At 42.3% G+C, this 17,665-nt stretch overlaps 1 protein-coding gene across 1 annotated transcript; it reads left to right on the top strand.

Moving 5' to 3' along the window:
- Window positions 1-307: 307 nt before the first annotated feature.
- Window positions 308-17,389, top strand: Cnep1r1 (CTD nuclear envelope phosphatase 1 regulatory subunit 1). Its single transcript, XM_059264512.1, has 6 exons — window positions 308-436; window positions 1,306-1,377; window positions 6,653-6,726; window positions 11,371-11,480; window positions 11,995-12,049; window positions 16,069-17,389. The coding sequence occupies exons 1-6, from the start codon at window positions 412-414 to the stop codon at window positions 16,108-16,110; spliced, it is 378 nt and encodes a 125-aa protein (XP_059120495.1). The 5' UTR covers window positions 308-411; the 3' UTR covers window positions 16,111-17,389.
- Window positions 17,390-17,665: the final 276 nt, after the last annotated feature.

Genomic DNA, 17,665 nt, shown 5'->3' on the forward strand with positions numbered 1-17,665 from the left:
CCCAGAAGGTAGTGGGCGCTCAAATCACTAGAGACTGAAAGAACTAAGAAAGGAACCCAGTGAAGAACGTGTGAAAACGAAGTACGCTTGGCCAGCTGCAGTTCCTCCCCGAGGCAGGAGGGGGCGCCATGACTATATCGGCCTGGCTGCCTGCTATTCTTGGCCCTTCCCGCTGAACGTCTAACGCTAGGTCTCCGGAGGCGTTTGCTAAAACTAGCCAATAGAAAACTACTTTAGTTAAGAGGTCTGACTAAAATACCCAATAAACTCAGCGTTTCTAGAAAATGGGCGGTGTGGAGGGGAGGGGCTGAGGGGAGCGGTTAGAGGTGGGAGTTGGCGCTGCCGGCCGGGCGGGGACGGAGGGCTGCGATGCCGACCGGGCCGCTGCGGTGACCGGAGCTGCCGCCCGACATGAACTCGCTGGAACAGGCGGAAGGTAGAGTGTGTCGCCCGCCCGGTCCCGAGGAGGATGGGGCCGCGAGGGCAGCGTGACAGGGGCACGGGGCGCACGGCGGCGGAGGAGTGTCGCGTTTTTCCCGCTCGAACTGGGGGCCCTTCTCATTGACGAGCGCTTGCGTTGTTGTACAGTGCGAATTCATTTTCTTTTTGTCTGACAACCCCACGAGACGGAACCCTAGTTTCTTCCTTGGCTTCCGGTAAATTGCCGGGGTTTCGAAGTGCTCTGGGCCTTCCAAAGTTTTTAAAAAAAAAAAAAAACCACCACTGTGGAAATAACACCCCACTTCATTCAGAGGTACGCCCTGTCACACAGCACAAGGCGGAGGTGCTCCCTGCTGCTGCCGGGACGATCACCGGTAACCCATTCCGAGGAGGGGAGGGAGTGTCTTTGCACAGCCCGTTATCTGTCCACGGAAGTCCAGTAAGCCATACTCCGTAGCCATCGATTAATGATAAGAGCCAGAGCCTGAATCGGATAATTGCAGTCAAGTAGACCGCATGGGTTTTGATGCTTCAGCAGAAAGTTCTTGGTTCCACAGAATTAGAATTCAGGGGATTTTAGTCCTTTTATTTGCGACTCCCCCAATTCCAGCTTTTGGCTCTGGCTGGTCTTCCACATACCATTTTTCAGGCTTCTAAAAGTAGACCAACTGGTTTCCAGAAATTGGAATGAAAGAAAAGTGATGTTTTTTGTTGTGTCAAACTTAAAACTGTCATCATAAGCCAACAGTGCCTGACACATGTGATTTCATGTGTAAGACCTGTAGCCGTTATCGAGCTAAGATTTCATTTTTAATAAGTTCAAACTGGAAAGCGTAGGTAGAGAACTGAACTCTCTTTGCCTAGATCTCAAGGCTTTCGAAAGAAGACTTACTGAGTATATTCATTGCTTGCAACCTGCCACTGGACGCTGGAGAAGTAAGTTGCCGAATGCTTTCTAAGGGAAAATGAAGTGCAGCTGATAATTTTATTCCTAACTGGGAATGACTTCTTTTCATTTAATGCTTTCGACTAATAAAGGCTTGTTTTACCAAGCTATAAGATTTCTGTGTTTAGACAACTCTTAAATGTGTTACTTAACACTGTCAACAATGTGTTACAAGTTAAGTGCTTACAAAAAGAAAATTATGGGCTGGCAAGATGGCTAGGGTGCATACAGTGGACTTTAGGCCTTAGTTTCATCCTCAGAAGCCATTTAAATGAGGAAGGAGAGGATGGACTCCACAGAGTTCTCTGACCTCCACATAGGTGCCGTGGCTTTCATGCCTATACATATCATGCACACTATAAATGATTTTTTAAAGAAAAATTATAACTGGCTACCCTAAAAGGACAGACTATTTTATATGGTTGAATTTTTCTTTTTGGGGGGGGGGGGGTATTTATTTATTATGTATATACACACCAGAAGAGGGCACCAGATCTCATTACAGATGGTTGTGAGCCACCATGTGGTTGCTGGGAATTGAACTCAGGACCTCTGGAAGAGCAACCAGTGCTCCTAACTTATGAGCCATCTCTCTAGCTCCCCCCAACCCCTCTTCCCCTTTTTTCCCCCTGGTTTTTTTGAGTTAGGGTTTCTCTGTGCAACAGCCTGTCTGTCCTGGACCTTGCTTTGTAGATCAGGCAAGCCTGCCTTTGCCTCCGAGTGCTGGGATAAAAGGTGTGTGCCACCACTGCCCAGCTGAATTTTTATTTTTCTATGAAAATATATACATATTTTTCAATTTTTAAGTATATCAGTGTTTTGTCTGCATATACATATGTGCATGCCTGGTGCCTGCAGAGTCCAGAAGAGGGTACCATATACCCTAGAACTGGAGTCGCTAGTGATTGTAAGCCACTGTGTGGGTGCTGGGACTGAACCCAGGTTCTCTGTGAGAACAGCAAGTGCTCTTAACTGCTGAGCTGTCTGTCCAGCACCACTCCACAAAAAAATCACATTTTTTTCATTTTGTTTTATGTAGATAGATGTTTCTTGGGACTTATTTTTTTTCTTCTTCTGCTTCTTTGAGACAGGGTTTCTCTCTGTAGCTTTGGAGCCTGTCCTGGAATGTATAGGTGTTTTGACTGCATGTATATCTGTGGACTACATGTGTGTGTGTAATACCCAGAGGCCAGAAAAGGGCAACAGTTCCTCTAGGACTGGAGTTACAGAGGGTTGTAAGTCGTCATGTGGGTGCTGGGAATTGAAACTAGGACTTCTGAAAGAGCAGCCAGTGTTCTTAACTGCTGAGCCATCTCTCCAGCCCAAGATACATGTTTTTTATTAAATGTTATAACTTTGATTAAAAAACACGCAATAAAAACTTCAGTAGCCTATGAGCTCCAATTCAGTGAGATACTGTCTCATAAAAGAAGTCATATATTGACTTCTGCCCTCCCCTACATACATACATACATGAACATGTACACAGATACATAAGAGACTCCCCAAGTAAAACACAGTTTGCCTACCAGCTATTGAAATATAATTTTGTTAAGAAAAGTCATAGTTTGGAGCTGGAGAGGTGATTCAGAGTGCATACTGATCTTGTAGAGGACACAAGTTCAGTTCCCAGCACTTAGGTCAGCCACCTGTAACTCCATCCCAGGGCATCTGACACCCTCTTTTAGATTCTGCAGACAGGTGTACAAACCCATATGGACACACACACACACACACACATACACACACACACACACAAATACACATAATTTAAAATAATAAATCTTTTTTGAAAAAAGAAAAATATTTTGACTTGAGGGGATGACTCAATGGTAGAACATATGTGTAGCATATACAAAGCTCTTGCTTTAAAAAAAAATCATTCAATTATACCTATAAAAATTAAAACATAGGGCTGGAGAGATAGCTCAGCGGAAGATCTGAGTTTGGTTCCCAGCAACCACATGGTGGCCTTTGCAGGTCCTGCGTACATATAGTATACATACATACAGAATTATATAGATATGTAAAAAACAAAGGTTATGACATTTCCTTTAGTTTATTTTTAAAAAATATTATATTACATGTATTTATTGTAAGCAAGTGAATGCATGCAGGTTCACTAACATGCCACAGCCCCCGTTGAGGTCAGAGGACAACTTGTGAGAGACAGTTCTCTCTCCACCACAGGATTTCTCTATGTAACAATCCTGGCTGTCCTAGAACTAACTCACTTTGTAGACCAGGCTGGTCTCGAACTCACAGAGATCCACCTGCCTCTGCCTCCCAAGCGCTGGGATTAAAGGTGTGTGCCACCACTGCCTGGCCTATTTAGTTGATTTTTGATACAGCATAGTGGTGTACTTTGGAGCCTGACCCAGAAAAGACTTTCACCTTACTACTGCCCATTCCTAAGTATTGTGAAGGCTACCAAGTGTGATTTGATGAGTTCTAGTTACCGCTCCAGGATGGGGCAGAGTGGGAGATGTGGACAAATGAGAAGGCTCTGCTCATCTATATTAAGACAAGCTGTCTTTTCCTCCTCCCTCCACCCCTTGTCTTTTCATCTGTGCGATCTCACTGTCCTGCTCAGACTGGCCTCCAGTTACTAGGCTCAAATGACCTACCTCTGCTTCCCCAGTTGTTGGGACCACAGATGTGTTATTGCCACTCAGCTTTGGACTAGTCGGAGGAAGTGGGACTCTTGAGATTCAGTTTTTGCCTAGAAGTACAATCAAATGTTTTTTGCTGGGACTCAGATCCTGGGCCTTACATTTGCTAGACACGCTGTCTGTGGCTGGACCCCACAAAGACATGAGTTTTTTATTTTTATTTTTTTGTTAAAACTTTAGGTTTTTATTATTTTATGTGTATATGAGTATTTCACCTGCATATACATCTGTGTACCACATGTGTGTCTGGTACCCAAGGAAGTAGTGAGCTGCAGTGTGGGTGCTGGGAATTGAACCCAGTCCTTTATATTTTTTGAAGATTTAATTATTATTTTTATCTTAATGTGTATGAGCATTTTGCCTGCATGTGTGTGTGCACACTATGTGCACGCCTAGTACCCAAGGAGGGCAGAAGAGGGTGCTGGGCCTCCTAGAATTGAGTTAAGGACAGTTGTGAGCCATCATGTACTGAGAACTGAACTCCGCTCTTCTACAAGAGCAGCGTATGTGCTTTTATCTACCGAGCCATCCCAGCCCTGGACAGACATATCTTATGTCCAGGCTTGACTCAGGCTGCAGGACCAGAAGAGCACTACTGAAGCCAGGCTCGGGACTTTTTTAAAAAAATTATTTATTTTTATTTTATGTACATTGGTGTTTTGCCTGCATGTATGTCTGTGTGAGGGTATGGGATCTCCTAGAACTGGAGTTACAGACAGTTATGAGCTGCCATGTAGGTGCTGGGAATTGAACCTGGGTCCTCTGGAAGAGCCGTCAGTGCTCTTAACCACTGAGTCATCTCTCCAGCCCCAGGATTTATTTTTTTTTGTGTGTGTGATTTATTTTTTTATTATGTATGCAGTGTTCTGCCTGCATGTATGCCTGCACACCAGAAGAGGACATCGAATCTCATTGTAGATGGTTGCAAGCCACTATGTGTTTGCTGGGAATTGAACTCAGGACCTCTGGAAGATCTCTTAACCTCTGAGACATCTCTCGAGCCCCATAGGGGTCAGGACTTTTAATGATTTTTAGTAGTTGTCTTTATGAAGCTATAACCATATTCCATAAGTTTTGATTTGTTAGATTCGTAAGTAGTGATTTTCTTGTTCTAGTTTATGAAGAAATTGCTCCCAAACCTTTGCTGGAAAACCTTTTAAAATGTCATATGGTGAACACACTGTACTTTCATCTACTTCATCCAAGTGCCATCAGCTTGGTTAATGTCCTGATCAAATAAAAACATATATATGAAATATATGAAATCCTTTCTAATATTGGGTTTTACGTCTTTGGTTTTTTTCAAGACAGGGTTTCTGTGTGTAGTTTTGGTGCCTGTCCTGGATTTCGCTCTGTAGATCAGGCTGGCCTTGAACTCACAGAGATCCACCTGGCTCTGCCTCCTGAGTGCTGGGATCAAAGGTGTGAGCCACCACTGCCCAGCCGGTTTTACGTCATTTTTATAAAAGTGTAATAAATTTCTTTCTGGAAATACAGAATAAGGAATTGAGTTTAATTTGTTCTTAGCTCAGAAAATATTTTGATTCTATTACTAAATACCAAAAATGATTTTTTTTATTACCTCTGTCACTAGGAATTCCAGATGATTAGGATTTTATTATGTTTCTGTTTTCTGAAATTTGGTTTTCCCATTTGTAAATTTATCCAGTGTGACTGGAATGAAAGAACTGTCTTCATTTTCAGAACATTAGCTAAGTCATGGTATCCTTTTATTCCTTTCTTTATTATTAATACCATCTGTTCTTCAATTTATACTCTATTTAGATTTTAAGAAGGGGAGGGTGTCTAGCAAGTGGCTCAGCAGGTGAAGGTGATTGTCGCCAAGCCTGATGACTTGAATTCAGTGCCCAGGAGCCATCTGGTGTAGGGAGAGAACCAGCTCCCCATAGGTATCTCTGACCTCCACATGTGCACCATGGCGCACACACATATGCATACATACGTACACAAAGTTAAACAAATGTAAAATTAAAAATCAAAGAAACTTAGTGGGAAAAACTAAACCCTTTCCAGGTTCTTCTAGCCCTAAAAATTTCTTTTAAGTCCCTTCTAAAAACCAGTACTGATTGGTCTGATCCCTAGTGACTTCAGTGACTCTACCAGCGACCTTTGTTTAACTCAGCAGCAGTAGTCACTGCAGAGCCCCAAGTTAGAACTCACAGGGCTGCAGTGTGGCTCAGAAAGGAGCCTTTGTTTGTGTGTTTACATTAGAAAATGGGGTTTTCTTTTTCCAATTTGAGTTTACAGGATCTGCAAAACCACAATGAAAGTTCTATAGCATGGAGTCTTATGTTGAAATTTTGCCATCTGACTTCTTGGTTTTAAGTTTTAGACTGCATTCTCATGAATTCTAACCAAGAAAGAGGAAGTTGCTATCCTCCGTTTCTGGAGTTGAGAATGTTGAAGAGAGTCCCTCAAGATGGCAAGTCTGACTCTTGAGCCTGGTCACTGCTGTGTCTGATCAAGTGTTGCGTCCTTTGGCTGTGGCTGTCAGGCACTGATGGAAGGGGTATCGAGACATGAGGGCTGAAGGGTGTGTTTGCTTACTAATTTTCTGTTTCTCTTTCACCAGTGCTTCTTATAGTGGTGTCTGTCTGTACAGCTACTGGTGCCTGGAACTGGCTAATAGATCCTGAGACCCAAAAGGTAGAAATTTCATTTTAAAATCTTTAGCAGATTAAATGAGATACTGGATGTAGTGATGCTAATTATGAAATACGATGCCAAGCTACCTGTGCCTGCTACTAATGACTTTAATTCTTAGATTAGCAACATGCTCCTGTTTTTCTTTCGCTTAAAGGAAAGCTCTAGCTGGTTGTTGTGGGTTGTTATTTTGGGACAGGGTTTCTCTTGTGTAGCCCTGGCTGTCCTGGAACTCACTCTGTAGACCAGGCTGGTCTCAAACTTGCAGAGATCCACCTGCCCTACCTCTGCCTCCCAAGTGCTGGGATTAAAGGTGTGTGCCACCACTGCCTGGTTAAGTACCAGCTTTTAAAAATTGTAATTCAGTGAATTATCTATTAATACCTTTCTGCATCCCATAAAGCATTTGAGTTGCCAGGGGGGAAAAAGACAAATATAACTGGTTAACAGATTAGACCAGGTGGCCAGAATCAGGAAGGAAACCAAGTCACTGATTTCTAGGCCATGTACTCAGTGAAGTTGACAGAATTGAGTTATAAATTGATCTCTAAGTGACCCGATCCTAGGAGTCACAATTAATTCCATGTGTTTTCATTGTTATTGAAGAGAACACGTGTCCGCTCCTTGAGTTAGCAAAGCTCTCCTTTCTCTGCATTTGTCCTTCTACGTTTCTTTCCTGGAGTTTAATATCAGAACCCCAAGAGGTCTCCCACTGGGCCTGTGCAGGAGCTTCGCTCTACCACATGCAATATCGGATTTCATAATGTTAGCTCTGGAAGGATTATTTGATGAAAGCTGATCAAATGTTCCTGAAGTTTCCACCTCTTTCTCCTAGTGCCTTACTTTCAAGCTCAATCTTTTTTTATTAGAAAATCTGTAGTCTTGGGTTTTTCTTTATTTTGTTTTTTGTTTGTTTCTTTTTTTTTTTTTCCTTCAAGACAGGGTCTCACTTTGTAGCCCTGGCTGTCCCGAAACTTCCTGTATAGACCAAGCTAGCCTCAAACTTAGAGAGATCCATCTGCTTCTGCCTCTACCTCTCAAGTGTTGAGATTCTAGGTGCACACCACCACACCTGGCTATAAGTTCAGTGTTACAGTTTTCAGAAATCATAAAAATAAAATAGGCTCCCCCCCCCTCCCCGAGATATAGCCCTGGCTGTCCTGGAACTCACTGTGTAGACCAGGCTGTCCTGGAACTCACATCAATCCGCCTTCCTCTACCTCCTGAGTTCTGGGATTAAAGGCATGTGCCACCATAGCCTGGCTTAGGCTCTCCCTTTTGAAGTTATAATTAAGTAGTTACATCTGTAGAGTTATGTTCTACTTTTTAAATTATACAGAAGGGGAAGCCTATTAATAAGGCTTTTGTCATCAATGTAGTTGGCAATTCAGACAGCCAGGAGGTTGTTAGATGGGAAAGGACAGGGAGCAGGGGAGGTCGGTGTTGAGTTTTGTTAGTAGGGGTTTATGGCAGACAGGAAACTCTCCTGTGAGTTCATTTATAAAATCTGATCTAAAGGCTGCACTTGGTACTCATCTGCAGGGGAGGGTGGAAGGAGGCTGGCAAGAAGATTAAAAAGTTGTATCTTGGGAAATGAGTCTACTTATAATTGAGAAAAATATAAGCTGATTTCAGCTAGTTGAGATCTTAATAAAACGTAGAATTAAATGTAATCGGAAATAGGCCCAAAACTATGTAGTTAATATGATTTTCTAAATTAGGTGAGAAGATAGCTGTTAGCCTTAGGGTTGGCTCTTTTACCTTCAGTATTTAATAACCCCAAACCTGATGAGAGTTCTACCCAGCAACTGTGTCTGAAGCAGGAGGTATGATATAAAAGCCAGGGAGAGCCAGGCAGTGGTGGCGGCGCACGACTTTAATCCCAGCACTCAGGAGGCAGCTAGGCAGATCTCTGTGAGTTCGAGGCCAGCCTGGTCTACAGAGCAAGATCCAAGACAGGCTTCAAAGCTACACAGAGAAACCCTGTCTTGAAAAACCAAAAAAAAAAAAAAAAAAAAAAAAATTCCAGGGAGAGAAAGGGTATTGCAAACTCCTAAAAGAAGGAGGAAGCTGCTGTTTGGATGTCATTGGTTGTTGCCATGGAGGGAGGGAGGCTAATACAACTGACCTAATTAAAATCAAAACAAAACCAGGGGTGTGGTGCAGTCCTGTAGTCTCGGCATCAAGGGAGACTGAACCAGGAGGTTTGAGTGACTGGTGCCCAGGCTGCATGGTAAGACATTGTTGCTAAATAACACCAGAAAAATAACCAACAACTCTTAGAGTATGAAATATGGGGACTGGAGAGATGATTCAGTGGGTAAAGCGTTTGCTGTGTAAGCATGAGCACCTGACGCAGCAGTCCAGTTCTGTAACCCAGTGGGGGTGGGGGGGAGAACGGGGGTGGAGGGGTGGGGTGACAGAGAAGGATTCCAGAGCTTGCTGGTCAGTCAGTTCCGCCAACCAGTGAGCTCCAGGTTCAGTGAGAGACCATGTCCTAAAAAGTAAGGTGGATGGTAAGAGAGGAACAAACGAATGCGCACATATAGTATGCACACATTTACAAATGAAATACAAAGTACTGTATGTGCTAACATTGTATAGACACAGAGCCATCTGGTAGGAATCAAGCCTCAGGTTTTCAGCCAGACATGGTAGCGTACACCTTTAATCCCAGCACTTGGGAGGCAGAGGCAGTAGGGTCTCTGAGTTTGAGGCCAGCCTGGTCTACAGAGCAAGTTCTGGGATAGCCAAGGATACATAGAAAATCCTTCCTCCAAAAACAAACAAAAAACTCTCAGATTTCCTTAAATTATATATGTGTGTGTGTGTGTGTGTGTGTGTGTGTGTGTGTGTGTGTGTGTGTGTTTGCCACTCTTGTGGAGGTCAGAAGACACTTTGGGGGAATTGGCTTTCTTCTTCTACCATGTGGGTCCTGGGGATTGAACTCAGGTTATCAGGCTTGGTGGCAAGTACCTTTACCTATCAACAATCCTGCTGGCCAGTAAACCTCAGAGGTTGTAAAAAAGTAGTTCTTCAGAGGCAGCCGTGGTGGCTTATGCCTATGTTGCCCTACTTGGGAGGCTGAAGCACAGGATGGCTGTGTTCTAGGCTGCCATGGTTACAGTGGAAGTACCAGGTCAGCAGGGGCTCCATAGCAAGGCCCTGTCTCACTAAACAGAAGGAAAAGGAAGTCCTCTGCAGCAGTAGTTTGTCTTTGGCGTCACCTAAGCCTTGGTCTTCATTTGGCTGTGTTGACTCATACACCTAGTGCATTTCTTTGTCTTGTATGTGTGTTTAGCTCTTGTCTTAAACCCTGAGAATCTCCTGTGGGGAGAGTGCTCTGCTACTTTTGAGTGTTTCTTCTCTGTTCTTAGCAGTCCATTCACTTTGTTGTGCTAGACACTCTACATGTTTATCTTTTCACTTTGTTATGTTTCAGTTTCCAAGCCTTCTGCATTTGTGCCCTCTCTTGTTCCACATGTGGATCCTGGACTCCTGTTCCTCTACATAGTCTTAGAATTGTGTGTTTTCAACTTCTCTATGGTCTTTTCATTATGCCCAGATCTGAATGAAGCCCCTTTGCGCTCGCTCTCTCTCTCTCTCTCTCTCTCTCTCTCTCTCTCTCTCTCTCTCTCTCTCTAGTTCTTTACAGATTCCTACTAACCAGTTTTCCCTGCTTCAGTGTCCTGTGACCACTGAAGTCTTAGTAGCTTCAAAAACAACTTTTAAAAATTTCATATTTTTCTACTTCATTATTTTTCAAGTAGCTTCAGAACAGCTTTATGTAAAACAATTCAAATAAACTTCATTTACTTCAAGCAAAGTCGATGGAGGAGCTGTAGAAACTAAGCTAATAGGGAAGGCGATGTATGTGTGGAGTGTGGGGCAGGAGATAAAGATTATTTTGGGACCTGGTTATGAATGACAGAGCTGGCCCAGCTCTCTTAAGGTAGCTTTTAATTTTTCAAGACAGTCTATGCAGCTATTCCAGAACTCCCTATGTAGATCAGGCTGGCCCTGAACTCACAAAGATCTACTTGCCTCTACCTCCTGAGTGTTGAAATTAAAGGTGTGTACCACCACCACCACCACCACCCCCCCACCACCACCCCCACCCCCACCCCCACCCCAGCCGTGAGGAAGCCTTTTGACAGAGAGGTAATTAAATCAAATTCAATCTGTGTTTTCACCTTTAGTCCCAGCAGAGGCGGGCAGATCTTTGAGTTTGAGGTTAGCCTGGTCTACAGAGTGGGTTCCAGGACAGCCAGGACTAAGCAGAGAAACCCTATGGGGTGGGGTGGGGTGGGGGATGAGAGGGTGGGGGGAGTGAGAGATGGGGAGAGGGGAGAAAGAGACTAAAGGTCCCATCTTCAGTCACTGAACAGAAAGATCAGGGTTTTTGGTGGGGTGGTTTTCTGATTATAGGAATGAATTTGAAATGGTCTAGTGTTTGGCATGGATGACATACACTCTATGTTATCTTGCCATACAAAGAAGATACAGCCTGTGCTTTATGTTCACGGCACAGCAGTAAAGAGAACTGGAGTGGTTGGAGTCTTCACATCCTTGTAGTTTAGATGGTAAACATTATACATTTCTGTGTAGGGTCCTAAGATTTTGACATCTCACACTTTTCTTTTACAGGTGTCCTTCTTCACGTCATTATGGAATCATCCATTTTTCACAATTAGCTGTATAACTCTAATAGGCTTGTTCTTTGCGGGCATACACAAAAGAGTAGTCGCACCATCAATGTATCCTTTACCAGGAGTTGAATTTTGTTCTCTGAACTAAGCTGAAGAACTTCTCTTATCTAAGTGGCTGTTAGAAGCTGTGTTAATCACATTCCACCCCAGTGACAAAATACCTGGGCAGATTTGTCTTGGCTCCTGATTTGAGAGGTTCCAGTCCAGGACTGACTGAAAACTCCATTGTGTTTTGGCCATGGTAAGGCAGATGTCATAGCCAGGAGTGTGGGGTAAAACAACCCCATGGTGGCAGGAAACAGAGTGAAGGGTTCAGTAACAAAATATGCCTTTCAAAGTCACCCCCTTGGTGACCTACATCCTCTGACTAGGCCCCACCCCCTTAGCAATGAATGTATCAGTGGATTTATTTTTGATGAAGTTTGTCCCTTTGCTACTCTACATGCCAATGGCTGGGGACCAAGCCTTTAACACATGAGCTTTTGGGGGTAACATTTCTTGTCGGAACCATAACAGAAGCTTGCTTTGCATTGGCGATTTTCCTTTGACCACATTGATTCAGCATAGCTGCTCGATGTCGAACTGTATTATCAGAATACAATATGTCTTGTGATGATGTAAGTATTTTTTCATTAGAATATACCCGTAGCCAGGTATGATAGTTGACATCTATAATCTCTGCCCCTGGGAGGCAAGAGGATTACTTCAAGTTCAAGGCCACTCTGATCTACATAGTGAGACCCTGTTTCAAAATAACAGAAATGCTGAGGGAGTACTGACATGTTTAGTTTTAGGAAACAGACTTTTGGGTCATGTGGGTCAGGCATGGTGGCATACACCTGTAATCTCCATACATGGAACTGAGGCAAGAATGTGAAGCCAAGGTTGGAGTGTAGCTCAGTGCTTGTTTAACATGTGTGAAGCCTTGGTTTGATCTCTAACACCACATAAAACCAGGCATGATGGTGGACACCTGTAATCCCAGCACATGGGAGGTGGAAACAGGAAGATCAGAATTCAAGGCTCTCCTTAGCTATATACAAGTTTGAGGCTAGTCTGTAGATAAAAATGCTGTCCTTAAAACAAAAAACAAACAAGCAAACAAAAAGAAGCAGTAAAGGAGTTAAGGCCAGCCTGAGCTCCATAGCGGTACCTTAGCTGAACAAAACAAGGTTCTACCTGAAACCGTTCAGTCAGGCTTGTTGGTATACACCTTTAACCTTAGCACTCAGGAGGCTTAGACAAGCCTGCTTTACATAGCAAGTTCCAGACCAGCCAGGGCTAGTCAGTGGTGCCAAACAAATTGGTAGGGTTGACAGTTGAATCTTTTATATTTTTAGTATTTTTTTAAATTTTGAGACAGGGTTTTGGTTTGTTGCCTAGGCAGGCCTGGAATTTACTATGTCATCCAAGTTTGTCTCAAACCTTCATTTCTCATGCCTTAGCCTCCTGGTTGCTGGTGTTACTGGTGTGCACCACCACCATGCCCATCTCATTTTGATCTTTCTTAATGATAGAATCATGATGTACCTTAAAATTCAGTAAAATTTAAAAATACGGTAGTCATTAATGAACCAAAGTGGCAAGAAATGACTTTATAAAATGTTATTTATCTTGTGGTATTCTGTATGGTGTCATTTGTAAAATAAAAATATCTTAACTATAGGTAAACAACCTGTATGTGGGTTTTATGGGTGGGGTTGTCAGTTTGTTTGACACAGAGTTTCTCTATGTTGTCCTAGCTGTCCTGGAGCTCACTATGCAGACCACACTGGTCTTGAACTGACAGAGATCCTCCTGCCTCTGCCTCCTGAGTGCTGGGGTTAAAGGCGTGCATTACTATTCCAAGTTTAGTTGTCAGCACCCATGTCACATACGTGCCTGTAACAGCAACTTCAGGGCATCTAACACCCTCTTCTGGGTTTCACAAGCACCTGCACTCACATGTGCACATTCACACACACATTATTTTCAAAAAATAAATCTAAGAGCTTGGCATAGTATGTTCTCCTTTAATTCCAGCACTCAGGAGGCAGAGGCAGGAGGATCTCTGTGAGTTTGAGGCCATTTTGGTATGCATAGTGAGCTCCAAGATTGCCAGAACTACATAGAAAAACCTTGTCTCAAAAAACAAAACAAAATACAAAAGTAAAAAAAGTCAGGTATGGTGCATGCCTTTAATCCCTGGAGGCAGAGGCAGATGGATCTTGTGAGGGCACCGTCTACATCCATGCAGGCAAAACATTCATATACATAAAATAAAATGAACCTGATCTTTAAATATACCTCATTAAAATAGTGGAAAACTGGTATGAAAGATATGCTAAAAAGCCAGGGATGGCCACACAACTGCCTGTAACTTCAGCACTGTAGTTGGTTGAGACAGGAGCATTGCCGGGGTGCCAGCTCCAAGTTTAGTGAGAGACCCTGTCTCGGGAGAGGAAAGTGGAGAATGATGCCCCAGAATACCTGCAGTGGTCCTCTGAACTTTGAAGAAGTTCCACATGTGCGTACACACCATGAGTGCATAACCATACACACATAAGAGAGTATTCTACAATAGCAAGAAGTTAGCAAAAACTAAATGACCTCAAGTGAAAGTTGAAAAAGCAACCAGCATCTAGGTGACACGTTTGATCTGAAGAAAAATATAAATTAAAACTGTCTAAATTCTCACCAATCAAAGATGATCGTGTCTTGCACTTTGTTGTATATTCTTATTAGCTTCTAGTTAAGGAACATGTTGCCCCAACACAGGAATTTAAGAGCCCCTAATTATTGGCCATAACCATGTACAAAGTCCCAGGCTTATTTCCCTACCCAAATTATCGTAGTTGTCCAATTGCATACTGGTTGCATTGTAATTTAACCTCCTATTTGCTATACAGTTGTTTCCCCATCTTTCATACTGTGTGTGTTCTTTGTTTCCCACTAGAATTAAATGCACTGTGGCAGAAGCTGCTTTGTGTGGTTTATTACTAAATATTTAGCATGTCATGCGGTACTTGGCACATAGTAGGCACCCAAAGAATACTGAATAGATGTGTTAGTAATGTAACACATCTGTGTAAACCCTTCAACTTGAATCTAGTTTGTTCAGATAAACCCTTAGAAGAATTTGGATTTTATGATATGTACTTTATTGTTGCTGTTATAACTTATTTTTTATATGCTTGGCTTAACTCTATAAAAACATTTCTTAGAATATTCTGGCCACCAACAGTATGTGAATATTCATTCCTGACTGTTGGTTTACTTTTTTTAAAAAAAGATTTATTTTTTTTTTGTGTACAGGTATTTTGCTTCCATATGTCTGTACACTATGTTTATACTTGGTGCCTGTGGAGACCATAAGAGGATGTCCGATCCCCTGGAACTAGAGTTATAGATGTTTGTGAGCCACTATGTACCAGGGTTGGCTGGGGTTTTTTGTTTGTTTGGCCTTTTGAGACAGAGTTTTTCTGTGTAACAGTTCTGGCTGTCCTCAAACCCACTGAGATCCACCTGCTTCTTCCTCCTAGGTGCAGGGATTAAAGGCATGCCCCACCACACCGGTCAGCCTTGTTGGCTCATAACTGCTGAGCCATCTCTTCAGCCCCTTAGTTTACTTTTTAGCTTAAGGAAATGAAAACTTTATGTAGAAAGAAGCATTTTGCCCGAATATTTTTATGTATTATAAATATAGTTTAATAAGAAACATAAATCTCAACACTTGGAAGGCAAAGCCAAGTGGATCTCTCTGAGTTCAAGGCCAATCTGGTCTACATAGTGAGTTCCAGGTCAGCTAAGGCTATTATATAGTGAAACCCTGTCTCAAAATTCAGACAACAAAAATACACCAAAGCTATCCTGAAATTCACTCTGTAGACCAGGCTGGCCTCAAACTCATAGAGATCCTCCTGCCTCTGCCTCCCAAGTACTGGGGTTAAAGGTGTGCACCACTACCATTGGCCAAAAGCTCCAATCTCTATCCAGTGTATTTTTTCTTTTTAACCACCCTCCCTTTTGGTATTTTCTGTGACATTCCCTGTGTCTTATAGAACATCTCAATTTAAACTAGTCCCATTTCAAGTACTTAGCTGCATACAGTTAATGGCAACCTAACTGGGCTGTGCCACCATAAAACATTAAACAATCAAAACATCAGGATAGAAGTATGGATATTTCTGGGTATAGTGACGTAACCCTTAATCCCAGCACTTGATCAGCAGGAGGACATCAGAGGACAACTCAGGAATCATTTGTCTCCTTGCACATTGGGTCCTGGGGACTGAACTGAGGTTGTCACCTGTCAGCAAGAGCCTTTACCCACTGAGCCATCTCACTGGCTCCATCAAATACCCTTTAAAAGAAAATTTTTACATTTTATTGGTTGATTGTGTGTGTGTATGTGTGCACACATGGACACCCAAGTGTGCATACACCATATGCCACAATGCCAATGGGAAAGAAAGACTTGCGAAAGTTCTTTGCTTCTGTCATATTGGTTCTAGGGGCTGAACTCAGGTTATCAAGCTTGGCAGTAAGTGCCTTTACCTGCTAAACCATGGTCCTCAGATGCCCTTTAAAGTTTGTAAGTAACTGCCGGTCTTTTGAATAGAACTGTGAATTGAAATTTTTTTCTTTTTTTTTACAGACAGGAAAGCTAATTTTGAAACCTAGACCTCACGTTCAATGACAAACTGCACTGTTAGGGAACCTAAACCAGTCTGTCTTCAAATAAGAGGTACAGCAAAAGGCCTAAAGGATTCCTTGTGGAATTGGCTTGTGACGGTTTAGCAACAACTGACAAGCAGCGTGCACTGTTTGCCTGGAGTATCTCGATGATGATGATGACAGCGGAACTGTCAGTGCTTCAGTACCCTTGATTACCTGTGTTCAGTATTAGTGTCACTTTAGGACTTCAGCTCCTGCGAAGAATGTTGCAGGTGAAGTTTGTGTGTATGTTACTAAGTTAAACTTAGAAACCAAACCTCATTCAGTTTTTATAATGTATTTTTGCAAACTACTGTAAATAGCAAATCAATGCCAATGTTAAACCAAGAGGAAAATGTTTGGACTTTGTTCTCCTGCACCAGTATTTCAGGAACCATCTGCATGGCATCTCCACAGCTCCTTAACACTGGCTACTATGTGTGCCTTCATTCTCAGCGCCTCTTCCCATTGTGCTGCAGGAAGAGCATCAGACTCCACTTAGACTGAGGAAAGCTCATCTCCATTATGTTGAAAATTTATACATGTTTCCACAATTTTTGTTAAGCCCAATACTGGATTCTGGCAACTATTGTTATATTTTTCAGTAAATTGTTTTCATTTAACACTAAATTACTTTTTTAAAAAGAATTTTAAAAAACACCCCAAAGTCTTCTGAATGTACAAGTTAAATTATGTATTGTCTGGGAATTTGACAGTCCTTATTTTAGGTGACTGGATTTTATGCTGTGGTAGACGTGTTAGACTAGTGCTATCCTGTGTAGCTGATGGGCTCAGTCCATCGCCAGTAACACAGGAACCACACGGCAAACCAGAACCTGCAGTTCTCACTGCTGGAGAGTGTTGATGACATACTGTGTATGTGCAACAGCCACGTGGAGTACAGTAGCCCTCGAAAGGAAACTGTTGGGACTGCTATAAGTACTTCAAGTACTAGAGGTGCCTTTTACCTGTTTATTAGAAGATTTTGAAAAGGTTAAATTATTTCATGAGCAATATTTTAAATTTCATCTAATATGAAACTAAATTTGAATAATAGGACAAAAACATTTAGTAAAGCTGCCATTTAACTAACATGTATTCATCTTGACTTTCCTGTGTATAAAATTGTATTCTTTGAATCGCAGCAATAAACCCTCTGCTTCTAAGAACTCTAAGAGGGTATTCTATACGTTCTGCATTGTTTCATTTTCTGTAAATTTTGTAGGTAAATATGTGCATAAAAATAAATACTTTATATATAATTAGTGATTAGAGTTTTTCTTTGGTTTATTGTGTCTGCACCTGGAAAAAATGTAAACATATTCTATGTATGAGATAACAAGCTAATTCCAAACTAGAAATTTTACTTAATTTTTTTGTTTTACGTGTATGAGTGTTCCGCTTTCATGTCTGTGCACCACTTCATGCCTGGTGCCTGTGCAAGTAAGAAAAGGGCTTCATATCCAGTATTCATCTGGTGCCCACAGAAACCAAAGAGGACGTCAGGTCCCCTGGGTTACATGTGTCACATGTGGTTG

The sequence above is a fragment of the Peromyscus eremicus genome, chromosome 5 (assembly GCF_949786415.1).
Source record: "Peromyscus eremicus chromosome 5, PerEre_H2_v1, whole genome shotgun sequence".
Taxonomy (NCBI): Eukaryota; Metazoa; Chordata; class Mammalia; order Rodentia; family Cricetidae; genus Peromyscus; species Peromyscus eremicus.